The sequence below is a fragment of the Rhea pennata genome, chromosome 17 (assembly GCF_028389875.1).
Source record: "Rhea pennata isolate bPtePen1 chromosome 17, bPtePen1.pri, whole genome shotgun sequence".
Taxonomy (NCBI): Eukaryota; Metazoa; Chordata; class Aves; order Rheiformes; family Rheidae; genus Rhea; species Rhea pennata.
The window spans coordinates 8913171-8926530 of NC_084679.1; the positions used below are offsets into that span (position 1 = coordinate 8913171).

General features: G+C 40.7%; 1 protein-coding gene across 2 annotated transcripts in view; it reads right to left on the reverse strand.

Annotated features, from left to right (window-relative positions):
* ZDHHC8 (zinc finger DHHC-type palmitoyltransferase 8) overlaps positions 1-13360 on the reverse strand; it is a 108836-nt gene that overhangs the window by 38995 nt on the left and 56481 nt on the right. The window contains exon 2 of one of the 2 annotated variants that reach the window (XM_062589854.1): positions 11897-11924. The exons of the other annotated variant lie outside the window; for it this stretch is intronic. Within the exon in view, the coding sequence (XP_062445838.1) occupies positions 11897-11916 (20 nt within the window). The 5' untranslated portion in view covers positions 11917-11924. The remainder of the gene's footprint in view (positions 1-11896; positions 11925-13360) is intronic. 2 annotated transcript variants of the gene reach the window in all.

Genomic DNA, 13360 nt, shown 5'->3' on the forward strand with positions numbered 1-13360 from the left:
AATTGCAAGTTTAGGAACAGACAACTGTGTCAAGTTAAGTTGCAAACTGATAAAGATGTGAAGAATTTGCTTCGTAAGCTCTATTAAAAAGGACTTGGTTTGTTCAGGCATTTTTTAAAATGAGTGAAATTGTTGGCTGACAAACCAACAAAACTTTTTTTTTTCTCCCCTATTAGGAAAATCTATAGTATCTATTTGCTTTTTTATTGAAAATTACTTCCAGTGCCTTGCTTTGTATGCAAACAATAGCAGCATCTGAGTTGAAACTTAGCCTTACTGCAGAGTAATTCCACAGAAGTCAGCAAAGGTGAATGGATGAGATAAGAAACTGGATCCTCTGGACCAAAGATGATTTTCAGGAAAAACAGATGCATTAATTTGCTTTTTATTTCTCTAGCAACTTCTGAATTTTGGAAGCTTCTGGATTTTTTAAGAGGCACAAAATCATTTTTTTAAGTAAATAAAAAGGCATGTTTATGTTTTCCTGTACATTCAACTGTTCAGCACAGTAATAATGTGTTACCCTACCTTCCCCTCAGTTTTCAGCTTCTGAACCATCATGTTTTAGCCAATCAATTATCACAGTCAAATTGTTTCCACTGCTCTAAGAACTTCCTTGTACAGCCTGGCTCACAAGCAGAGGCTAGACTGTGAGACTCACCTTGAAATGTTTTTCTTCTCAAGCATCCCCTTTCTCCAGAGAGCAAACAGAACCTCACAGGTGAATGCTGCCAGCCAATATTGGATAATTAACTGCAGTCTGGTGGAAAAATTGCATTAGCACAGCCAAAACTAACGTTAATCTAATAGATCAGTGCAAATCTGCATTGCAAATGTAGAAATGTATCAAGTCAGTTCACTTAAGTATTTTAAGTTTAATAAGTGAAGTGAATCTTCTAGGAAGTTGCTCAGCACCTTCTGCTCTGGGGAAGACTCTGTCTAATCTACCACAATTGTCACCATGTCCCTAGACGTTTTCTCCCTCAAAGAACAAAAGTAGTGATGCCTGGAGTGTTTGCAACCTGCTGAGATGCTCAGAAACACATTATTTTCACTAATGTAATCATTTAGCACTACCTCGCCTACTGCTATTACAGCTCAGAGAAGTAGGTAGTGCTACTGAAGATATTCCCTCAACTTCTGGATACTCCCAGCTACTCTTTGCCTTAATGTTCCCATGTCTTTTGACCTCTGGCCCTTCAAAGCCTTCATGCCAGCAGCTGCAACACCATTCATGAGCTCCAGGTCTCTTCTGTATTTATATTTAAGGCAAACCACAACTCTTAAAATTTAGGGACTGAAATTCAATTATAACATAAAATTGACTAACAGACCACCACCTCAAAAAAAAAAAAAAAAAAAAAAAACTAATTAGAAGGCAGATTTCCTGCTTGTTATTCAATTCCTTCCTTCTCAGCAGAGAGCTGACATGAAGGGGGTTGTAGTATGGAGTGGAGGGAAGCAAACAGGGAACAGCCGGCACAGCCCGAGCCGGGCTCCAGCAGAGCCAGCGTGGGCTGCGGGCCAGGCAGGACGGCAGGCTCAGACCATACCTGACGGCCTCTCTGCTGCACAGCGCGTGGAAAGGGAAAATTGTACAGCTCGTCCTGCATCATCCAATTGAGTCCAGGGTTGAACTGGTTAAATTACTGCTCCACAGCAGCTAAATGAATTCTGTTCAGACAGAGTAAGCATTTCAAGCAAGGTTTGATTAGAGGTGCCTGGAGGCCTGGCAAGACATAGGAAACTTATGTGACTCTTATAGTGCTGATCTGAAGTTGTCCCCAGCCGATGGTGGGATGTGCACGAGAGCAGACAGTGAAGTCACAGGGGAAAGTTCTCCTTCACCATGTAGCAGTGTGACTTTGGGGGGGTTTGCCTATCGAGCATACCAATGCTTTCTCACACAATTCCTCTAACTTTTTCTTTAAATCTGTTTCCTTTGACCAAGCTTTCTTGTAACCCCAAGCAACTTTGCATACTACTACTGCGTGAGGGACACCCCCTGTGCACACACCCTCATGGGGTGCAAGGACGCCAAAGTAGGAGTTGAGAACTGCAGCCACAAAAGAGAAAAATAATTTAGCTGGATCATGAAGTACATGCTTGGAATAGATGTCAAAGCCAGATCAAGACAGATAATTGTTGCTGTTATCTGCTTAATCCTCTGCTTTATGGAAAAGGGAGTTAGGAAATTCTTTTCAGCCAACGCGACTGTGAAAGCCAATGCCCAAGGCAAATAGTGCTCTAAACAATAAGGCATTTTGTTTAACTCTGCCATAAACACTAAATTTGCAAAGACAGCTGTTTGGTTACAGTCTCCTCCTGCAATCTCCAGTCAATACTTCATATTTACACATATGCATAAGCACAGCAAAGCCCCTCGCCCTCAAGTCAGAGCGCCTTGATAGAATCGCATGGGGGAAGGGAGGGGGAATGATGGCCTAAAAGTTTAACTCCTGAAACAAAATTCAGGCCACTTCCTTCAGAGCTGCCACATGGTGTCTATCTGAGAAGCCACATTCAGTAGGGAATCATAGTGCACAAGAAGCAGTCGTGTATTTTACTCTGAATTCAAGAAATCTCTTCACAATGAGAGAATACCAGTCATAGACTAGTTTCATAGCAGAAGGAGCTTTAGCAGAAGAAAGAACGGACAGAAGCAACTCCTTTAAAAGCAACAACAATTCAAGACAGCAGTTTGAAACCTTTGCTTTCAAGGAAACCCAGTTTTGACAAACTAGCATCAACATCTGACTACATGTACCATACAGTTGTCCCTGGTCTTTTAACAGCTGCACTATTCCTACAGTAAAATAAATGATTATTGCTCCATCTTCCTAATAATTGTGAAAAGTTGATAAAGTAAAACTTTGGCTCCAAATGATACATGCTAAACTGTATCTTTATGCTGAAGATGTCAGTTCAGTCAATCAAATCCACAAACAGAAATCTGAACAGTGGAACGCTACACTGAAGGTGCATTTATCTCCCTGTATATGCAGTAAAGCTCCATCATCTGTCTCTAGCAGCAGAGACTATTATGAGCATAAAATGGTTGTGAATGGTAAAGTTATGATATAAATTATAGAAAGAAAGGCATATATCCATTTAAATTTTAAAAAGTTTTACAGCCCTCAGGGTTGTTAACGATAACCTGGGAAGTTCATACACACTGTTCTGCTGAGCAAGGAGTTATTCGTTCTTGCACCCACACAAACTCCGTTAAACTTTCCATTCCCAGACTACAGAAGTTCCTTGAATGAGATGAGCAGACGTGGTCGTTTGTTGACATTACAGAGGGAGCACGGGGACAGACAAAGCTTGCCTTTTCTCCACCACAAGTAGTCCTACCTGTGACCAGATTTCGGCAAAGCAGCAGGGCACGCTGCAGATGCATGACTGGGCACGGCTGCAGGCTCTGGGGACCAGAGAGCTGAATCTGCCACCACTTCTCCGCAAAGAAATGTTTTGCTTATATGACTCCTGCAGTCATCATGTTTGGTAGCAGGAGTGCAAACCTTTGAACTGATCTGGATCTACTGCCACCTTCTTGCATATGACCAGTGCAGTGCTAAAATGAGCAAATTCTAACCTAGCCACAGACCATTAACATATTGAATCTATAGCTTGAAATCTCTGCTATTCAACACACCACTGAAATCGTAACCAAGTTTGAAACCTGCAAGAAACAGAGTTTCTGAAAACAAAGCAGAGAAACAGCTCTTATATCCAGACATATCTTGCTTCCTCTTCCTTATTCCTTCTCCCAGCACACGGCCCGTGCCTTGACAAGCGCATTCCCCCTCTTTGGTTTCCTGGGAGTATCTACTGGCTGCACGTCAAGCCAAATGTTCATTTAGCTATCAACATAGCCCGGGGGCTTAGAGATGCTAGCCAAGGCTTGTTCAACTAGTGTTACTGTTTTATAACATGTCATGCTTGGTGCTATTGAAAGGCAAAGGCAACAAAAGAAAAAATTAATCTCATGATTAAACATAACGCTCTGGATTGCTGGCTGCTGACACTGGCACCGTGCCGCCCTCTCCTAGGACAGAACAGAACCTGTCTGCTGTCTCCACCAACAAAAGGATTAAAAAAAAAAAATAAAGGTCTCTTACTATGAATGATCAAAACGAGCAGCTTGGCAAAGAGACCTGGCCAATCATCAATTACAGCTTTGTTCTACCCCAACTTAAAGCTGATATTGTCCGGTTCCTGGCTGAGATGATAAAAAGCCTGCTGTTGCAGGATTTCCACATACCATATAAACTACAGCTAAATTCACAATACACAGAATACACAGAAATTACAGTGCATTTATCAGAGAATCAGAGTTTAAAAATTTGTTTTTAAGATATTTGCATGTGCCAGCTCAGAGCGCAGTTTTGAAATCTGAAGCCTTGGGGCCTGCTAAGCACCTGCTCCCTCAAAAGCAGGCTTATGTGCCATTGAAAGATTTGCATTGGCTCTTTGCAAATGGATTGATTCCTTTTCCACTACGAATGTTTGCATAGGATACTGTGCTAGCTAAGCCAAAGTCTTGATACTTGCACTCCAGTCTAAACTGTGGGTTTTTTGATCCGTTATACAATTTTCAATTTTATTCTGGTAAATGTTAAAGCTTAAATTAAACTCCTCTTAGAGAATTTCCTTTAGAGAAATTCAGATAGGCAAAGGAAGATAGCCAAAACAGGAAAGCTCATAAGCAGGTCACATCCGAATGTGCTTCCAGATGAATTTGCACCAGCATTGTGTATATGGCTTGCTATGGAAACATGCCAGAATCCTCACATTTGTTTGCACCCCTTCTAGTTCTGGTCTCTATCTTTGCACACTTTCGACTGCAGAGTATCATCACTTTAGGCATGAAGCAGTTCCATAATGTTTAGCAGCATAAACAGTAACCAATCCTTCCTGTTCCTAAGGGTTAACGTTTACAGCAAATCACATAGGTGGCCAGCATAACTACATCACCACCAACACTGGCGACAAAACATTCACATAAAAACATTTCAAATATGAAGAAATATAGACTCAAAAGACTCTCATCCCTCTAACTTCTCATTTCAGTAGGGTTGCTGATGGTAAGGTATACCTGTTACTTTTGGCGGCATGAAGCCTCTCAGCACCCCAGCGTGATGAATGATGCTTCTTGCAAAACAGCTCTCTAAAAAATCAGTTCACTCTAGCAGCTATATACGGCTGTCTCCCAACAAGTGTTCCATGTAAAGAACTGCAGAGATACCACTGCTCCACAAAATGAATACTATCTTTATAAAAGTCTCTCCATTTGGATATGCTTTATTACTATCACCCATTCTTAAATTGCAGTAAAAAGGACACTGGGAAGCCTCATTAAGAGGGTTGTGAAGACATGAATCTTTAAGTCAGAAGAAACCTTTGACCAAACCTAAGATGATGAATAGCAAAATAGCAGTTTCTGGAATCAACATCTCAAGCTTAAAATGGTTGTGGCAGACAAATAAGAAAATGGTTCTTAGACATAAATCACAATCTGAAACAGAGCATGACCCGCTTGCTTGTGTGCTTGCCCTGTTGAAGTCAACTGCATCAAGCTGTTCCTCAGCTCACCAGGCAGGCAACAACACGTGTCAAGAGAAAGGTTGCAAGTGTTTCCTAACGCTACAAACGTAGACAGCTGATGAATAACCCTAATGTTGATGCAGCTGCCAAGGAGATTCTGTCAGATCACTAAGCAGAGCCAGGTGATTTGTCAGTGTTGAAAGACACTGAATTTTCTATCTTCCACTTCCTCCCCCTGGCTCCCCGCACACGCATGCATAGTCCAAGGCCATCTTTCATCATGGTCCGAAAAGCACATTTTTCTCTTCTTCTCCTCCCATTTGCCTTATAAATCCCCCATGTTTCCAGGGATGCTTTTCAGATCACTCTCTCCTTTCTCAGAGAGGCTGGGTTTGTGTACATAGGTTTATTAGCCATTTTATACTAACGCACTGGATTGCAAGGATCACGTTCAGTGTTTGGGAGAAATTCTTCCCATCCTACACATGGGCTTTTTTTCTCCTTTGGCTACACACGATAAATACATAAGTATGTATGCTTTTTACAGAGCAGCAGATTGGCTTTAAATTAATTCCAAAACCTGTTTTATCACCAACCTGACTAGCTCAGATTTCAGATCTGAGCTATGAGACATACTTTAAATCTCTCTTCAATTTAGGTTGTGGGGGAAAGAAAGCAGTGAATTCTCAAATGTATCACAACGGAAATAAAGCTCCTGTTAAAAAAAAAAAAAAAAAAGGAAACCCACAAGTAAGAGGCATCAAGTCCGTGACAGATGGAAATAGTAAAAGCAGGAAGAAGCACTAGGCAAGCTCCTCCAGTAACAATCTACTATGATCACTGTGCCCAGGGGTTTGCTAAGTAGCACTGCACGTTCACATTTGGATTTTTACTGATGTAAGTAATTCTGTTTTGGCCAGCAGGACTGTGCACATGAGCAACCTGCCAGGGGAGCTTTCAGCTAAGAGTTCATCGTCTAATCCCTGTTTGGAGCATTTTTCCTGTTGTTCACAGGATAAATGCTCTCCTGACTTACCCCAGATGCTTGAACTGAGACATCCCACAGGAGAGAGCAGGAGTAGACACAAAGATTACAGTGTGGGAAAGCATCTTCTAAAAACAATAGCTCATACAGCTAAGTTCATTTCTACTGGAAAAATCCACACTTGCCTTAAGCTAATATTTGGCATACAGTGAACACAGCCTGAACAAGGAGGTCCCAACTGTGACAAGCAGAAGGAACCGATCCCTTGGTGCTTTCAGACAAGGCAAGCATGTGACCACAACGGCGGGGAGGGGAACAGCAAGCTCCTCCTTGTCCCATGTGCTTGCTGTCCAGTATTTCACCAGCAGCTCTGTGCTGTATTAATCCTACTTTGCAAATGCTCCATAACATAGATGGGCTGGGCTTTCAGGACAGTTGAAAAAACTCAAGTGGTTTCGGAAACAGGCTATATATGCACAACACTCAATTTCCAGGCCATCCGCCCTCCTGGTATTAACAATGCGACAACAGTTCTCCTGTGGAGCAAATTCCTTATAAATATGGATTTACAAAACTGAAATGCCTCCATAATAAAGACAGCTGAGAGACACAAGCTCACAAGTAGGATCATATTTAAGTCTGGTTGCAAAACGTGACCTAATTGACAGCAGATAACTCTGCTTAACACCTTTATAAATCTCAAATATGAGGAATATGCATTTAAACAATAGTGCAGAAGATAAAAGTAGCATTAGAAGACACAAATAATTGCAAGTCACAGATACATAAATACAATATTTTATTTTTGCACTACATTTTCAGGCCGGATAAATAATTGCATGCATACTCTGATGCTAAACTAAGCCACTGTGACAACTATGACCTTATTGTGGCAACAAAATACCAAGAAATCTCCCGAGATTTAGCAATATTTTCTGATACCACAATCATGCAGCTATCTTCACAAGCAATTAAATGAAAATACTGCACTGATTCCTTCTACATTCCAAAGGGCTGCACCAGGGCAATTCAGCCTGCCTAAGAAAAATAATTGAAGATGCATCATCAGTGACTAACAATTGCCAATCAGCTCTAACACACTCACTGCAGCTTCTTGAAGTGGCTCAGATAGGATTGCAAGAGAAATACTACACTATATTCCGCTGGAGGTGCTAAAATCTTTCAGATGGGTTAATTTTCCTGAAAATGAAGCCTATATTTTTCACAGGAAAAAAAAATGTATTTGTGGAAGATGCCAGATTGCTTTGCACTCTCTACACCAACCCCTTCTGCTCCCCCCACTACATAAAGAGAAACTGGGACACGCTGCACTGAGCACACGCAGCAGCCACCAGGAATATCCCACAAGGGGAGATACTCAATAAGCCCAGTCTGCTACCTGGTCTCTTGCTATGCACCCCTTCCTTGGCTTGGAGGAACAGAGAGGTTGGCAGCTGGCTAAAATATACCAGTCCTGCGATACAGAAAAGCCCTGAGAAGTCAATAGAAAGGGTGTGGATGTCTTCCAGGGGAAAAAAGGCAAAAAAAGTAGTCAGAACTGACTACCTAGGATTAAATGAATAAAAGAATAAGTGAAAACAGAGGGAGAAACTGAACATAGATGAAAGATCCTCAAGGAAAGATTCTAAGGGATGTGAAGAGAAAAAGAGGAAAACAAGAGCAAAGGAGGTGGCAGAAAGCACTGCAAGAAAATCTTACATTTGTTTTCCACAGTGCTAAAGCAGTAACATACTGAAGACAATAGAGCGATTTTTTATTCTGGTGGTGGCTTCAAAGGAGATGATTCTCCTACTTTCATTCGCTCTAGTTCCTGTAAAATTGGCCCACAGTAAAAACCTCTGCCTCTGAAGTACTGCTGAAAACTAGCCAAGCTTGCCCTCAGAAGAAAACAGGGTGTTGTACATGGAAAGGCTTGCCATCACATGAGGTTGGTCATTTAATGCTGCTAGGAAGAGCCCTAATACCAAAATATAGCCTGGAGCTCAGACTTACCAACATTTCAGTGGTCAAGGCCAGAGCAGCAACTCAGCCTCTGAACAGTCAATGCAGTTTTCTCCTTGGGATGTTCAGGCAGCTACTGTGCCCACTAAAGGACATCCCATACAGGAATATGATATATATGGAAGTTGATTTCAACACATTATTTATGATTTTGCCTGTTTTCACCAAGCTTTTTTACTACAAGCAAAATCACTTTCCAAAAGTAAAAAGTCCCAATATCACAGTTGGCATCACATAAAGCAGAGCCCCCAATTCCTGCCTGGTGGGCCTATACCATAGCATTTGTAACAGACAGTCTGGTTTTCAAACTTTGCTCAGGCTGTACTAGAAGCATCCAGCAGTAATACAGTTTCAGCAAACATAGCAATCATTTGTTCAGCTTTGCAAAGGTCACAGCTTGAATCTCCCATTGAAGTCCATTTGCCAACTTCTGCTTTTGGTGGCAGAACTTAAGATTCGCTTCCCAGTGAGCTGGGCCTAATTCTTTATAATAAGCAGTCAGGAACATTATGTCTTTCTTACATACTGCAATTTTAAATTTGCAGAGTATAAGCCTGGAAAAACAGAATTACGTTTAATATGCTTCGAATTCACATGATCTCATTACCAGATTAGGGCCTTATTCTACACAATGTACTACCACATGTAAATTGTGCTCAGAGGCCTAATACAGGATAGCTATGCACGTAATCCAGCAATTCTGCCCCAAAAGGAGAGTTTGTGTAATTTTACTCAAAGGACATTTTGATTTTATTCTTATCCAAAATCCAAACCAAATAGCAAATTCTGAAGACTAATACAGCCTGCCACTTAGTGGCAATTCCCCTTAAAACTGATGGGTTTTATTCTGGGGCACAAAAAGGTACATACATGGTTTTAGAAAAATTTCAAGCTGGTTTCTTTTACTATAACAAGGTTATCAACTTGCTCTTACTCTGCAGTAGGATTTGCAAGGCAACAGCAAGCTGATACCTTGTTTGATTCCGCAAATGCAGGGGTATGTGGATTGTTTATCTAATGTATATATGGACATTTCTAACTTTCAAAGGGGGAAAATGTGATTTAGGTACAAGAGCTAGTGCCAAATTCCTCAAACAATTACAGATGTTTCTTACATGTCTGACCTAAGAGGATTGACTGTTGAAACCTAGACTTATCCAAACCACCATAATTTCTTCTACAAGCCATTTGTCTAGAGTAAAAGGACAAGAAGAGATCTTGATTTACGGATCATGACAAAAAACTTATAAATCTTTGGTCTTGGCTTACATATTAGAAGCCAGTTAAATACAGAGTTCACACACAAAGTAGTTTTTGGTCATTCAATCATGTGTTCCAGTCTAATAGAGCAGAAGCAGCATCCGCGTTTCCCTGCCTTAAGATATGCTTACTCTTTTAGTTTGACACCAGTACTCAGAGTAGGAAAGCATGTAACCAAATTTGCAGAACACTGGAAGTGAAGCTGCATTCCCACAATGGGGAATAGCCCAGATTAGGTACCTTTTCCTTCTAGCCTTAACATTTTGCAAGCGTGTAGGGTTCAATGTACCTGAGAAGGCGTTGCTGTTGGCAAATCAACTACTGCTTCTCTAACTTTTCAACTCTGGAAAAGACAGAGCACAGCACGGCAGGAACAAAGTGGCATAACACGCAGGGGCTGTAACGTGCATCAGCATCATTCTGAACATAGGATGGGTTTTCGTTTCTTAAACAGGTTGTTTAAACAGGCATGAAATTGTCCCAGAATTGCTCTAATGCTTGGTTACTCATTTTGGGTCAAATTGCCCAAAATTACCGTTCTCTGACAATTCCAAGATAAAGAACATATCTTCAGTTGTATATAATTTACCAGACTAACCATTTTGGGTGACTATTCTGAACATATAATTTTCCACCTCAATCAAATGACTCTGTCAACCATCTTTTAAAACAAGGAAAAGGAAAACATTTCTTGCATAGATTAAATTCCAGTAACTTCATCTTTGTCATACTAGTGGTGATGGTGTTTTGGGCCTAGAATTTGGCAGGGTGCCGCCACGGACATTTCTTCAGACCAAAACTTTTTCATCACATTTTATCCCAAAATTTTTAATAGCTTTAGTTGGTTCAAAATGGCATTTTTTCCATGAATGAGCTATTCAAAAATCCTAATCAGAGACCCATTTTGTTAGAAGCTGTATAAACACAGCTGCTAGGAAGAGTCTGGTACAGACTGTAACATAATGGTTTGAACTCTGGAGAAAAACCTCACAATGACAATTTAAGTATGTCAAACATGCTTCCATGACCACAAAAAGAAATGTGATGTGGTCTGATTAAAAAAAAAAGAGTGAAATTTAAAACTCAAAGAGAGCAGAAGGTAGTATCAGAGAAACATGATTTAAAAGTTATGTATATTTTTGCAGATGAGCCATGCCACCTGAGGAAGAGAGGAGGTGCAGCAGGTGAGGAGGAAAGTCAGATCAGGAAGGAGGCATGAAAGCAATTTGAGACTGAGCCAGAGCCAAGGAGACCAAGGTGGCCTCTTAGGGCTACCAGGGCTCTGCTGCCTGATGGTATGGCACAACTGAGGATCACCAACGCTGAGGAGAGGCTTTCAGGACTTCCAGGGCTTAGAAACCCCGCACAAAGGGCTCCTCAAACTGTATTCTGCTCCCTCTTGGTCATCTGCCTTCAAAACTATTCACTGCTTTCAAAGTCCAGGAGAAATCCATCGTGGAGCCAAAATCAGGTGGGAAAGCATTTAACAGCAGACAAATGGAGTGAGGCCCAGGTGCCGAGACTCAGAGATAAGGCACACAATGCCACTGACGGGAAGTGCGGAGAGGAACGGCTCAGGGGACTGTTTCTGCTGGGTGGCTGCAGAGAAAGATCAAGTAATTGTTATAGTCATTTTTTAGAGGATTTAGGGAGGGGGAAAGGGAAGGGAGGGTTGTTGTTTCTTTGCTCAGCACTACAATAGTTTTCAGTTGTAGCTACAGACAGCTACAATCTAGCTACAATCCTAGCAATCACATTGGTGTGTCACAGAAACATATACTTGAGATAGTTTACCTTCAATTTATTTGGTATATCTAACAGTGGCAAAGAGTTTTCAAAATGGGTAATCATTTTGAAAGGTTAGATGTATCCCTATGAAACAGTAGGGTAAAGAAAAAAATCTACAAAGCATTTTCCTTAGAAAACAGAGAAACAAAAGAATAAAATACCACCTATACTTAAAAAAAGGAATTTGCAGAAAAGCTGCCTTAAAGGAATATTTGAATTTCAGATTGAAAGGCGTTTTAGAGAAAATTCTTTGGTATGGATATGGAGTTTGCTATAACTAATGAGGTAGCTTACCTTACGGCTGGATCTTGCATTTCCAGTCCTAGGAGAGAAGAGGAACATATCAGTTTTGTGTTGTCAGACTGAAGCTGGGGATGCTCTTAAAAATACTTGCAAAAATATCCACTTACCCAGCTCTGTGCCTCTCAGGCGAGGGGAGTCCCTATATATCCTTTTGCTGATCTTCAAAAAAAAAAAAAATGGCGTGGGGGGAGACTGACACCTCAGATACTGAATGCTGATGTCACTCAACTTCAATGGTGGCGTTGGTTGCTGTTGACATGAAATTGGCTTTGGCAGAGCAAATAATCTTGCATATTGGATGACTTGAATATATTACTGGTCCCACTGACACTATACCAAAGAGGGTAACATTCAATAATGCAATAATGTAGACTGGAGAATTTTGTACAGAATAAATAGTTCCTTTCAAATATCCCATTACTGACCAGGGATTTTTCCCCCAAAATTTTACTTCCACTAAAATTTGCAGTCTCACCTCAGAGTTTTCTTACTGGCAAGGCTGCATATCATTGCCTCTTCTTTGGATCCCTTTTTCTTTCTCATTTATAGAAAGCAGTCTGGACTTTGTAATAGATTGCACCTGTAAGAGATTTGCCTAAGCAGCAAAATCACTCCCAAGGAAATATTTTTTTCACCACAGTCCTTATGAATGATCTCTGGGATATACTGCATAAACTGTGGATGTTAGCATTTAGCTGACTGACAAAATCTTTCCATTAAATGAAGCCTTTAGTCTCGTTATGAAGATTGTTCTTGCTGGGAATAATCTGAATGGGGGGAATCAAAGACAGGTGACTAGCCCACTGGTACGGTAACTACTGAGCACCGTATTTTGTTGCACAATATGGGTTGTTCATCATGCTTTGCGTTAAAAAATAAGGCACAAAAATGTCTATGTATCTTTTGTTTAATTCTGGCAAGCTCAGTGGGCTGTGAAGTCCAAAGCCATTAGCAGGAAGCCTATACCCCAAGACTGACATATGTTTGTTCTTACCCAGCCACTCTGGGTAATTATAGTCACACACTCCAGTGTTTGACTATATGGTTCACTTTTCAAGTTCAGTGTTTGGAAGATACTAACAATTCTGACAGAGGATATGTTATTTCTATCAAAACATTTATCCAGTTTCCCTGATGGCGTGCTGGGACAAGTTCATTCCAGGCATAAATACTGACTTTAACAGAGCTCCAAGAGTTTATTTTGCAGCTTTGCTAAGAAACCATTGATGGACTTCTGATGCCCTATTACACCTCCTTTCACTGCTTATTGCTGACACTCTTTTAGACCTCTAAGCAAAAGAAAAAAGAAAAAAAAAGATTTGACTGCAGTAATAAGTATGAACCACAAAATTCTTTTTGCTGGCAGGAGAATTTTAGAGGACTGCTTACAGGTCAACTAAATGTCTATAATTACTGATAAATTCTTATCAGAGGAATTTATTTTAAGAACTTAAT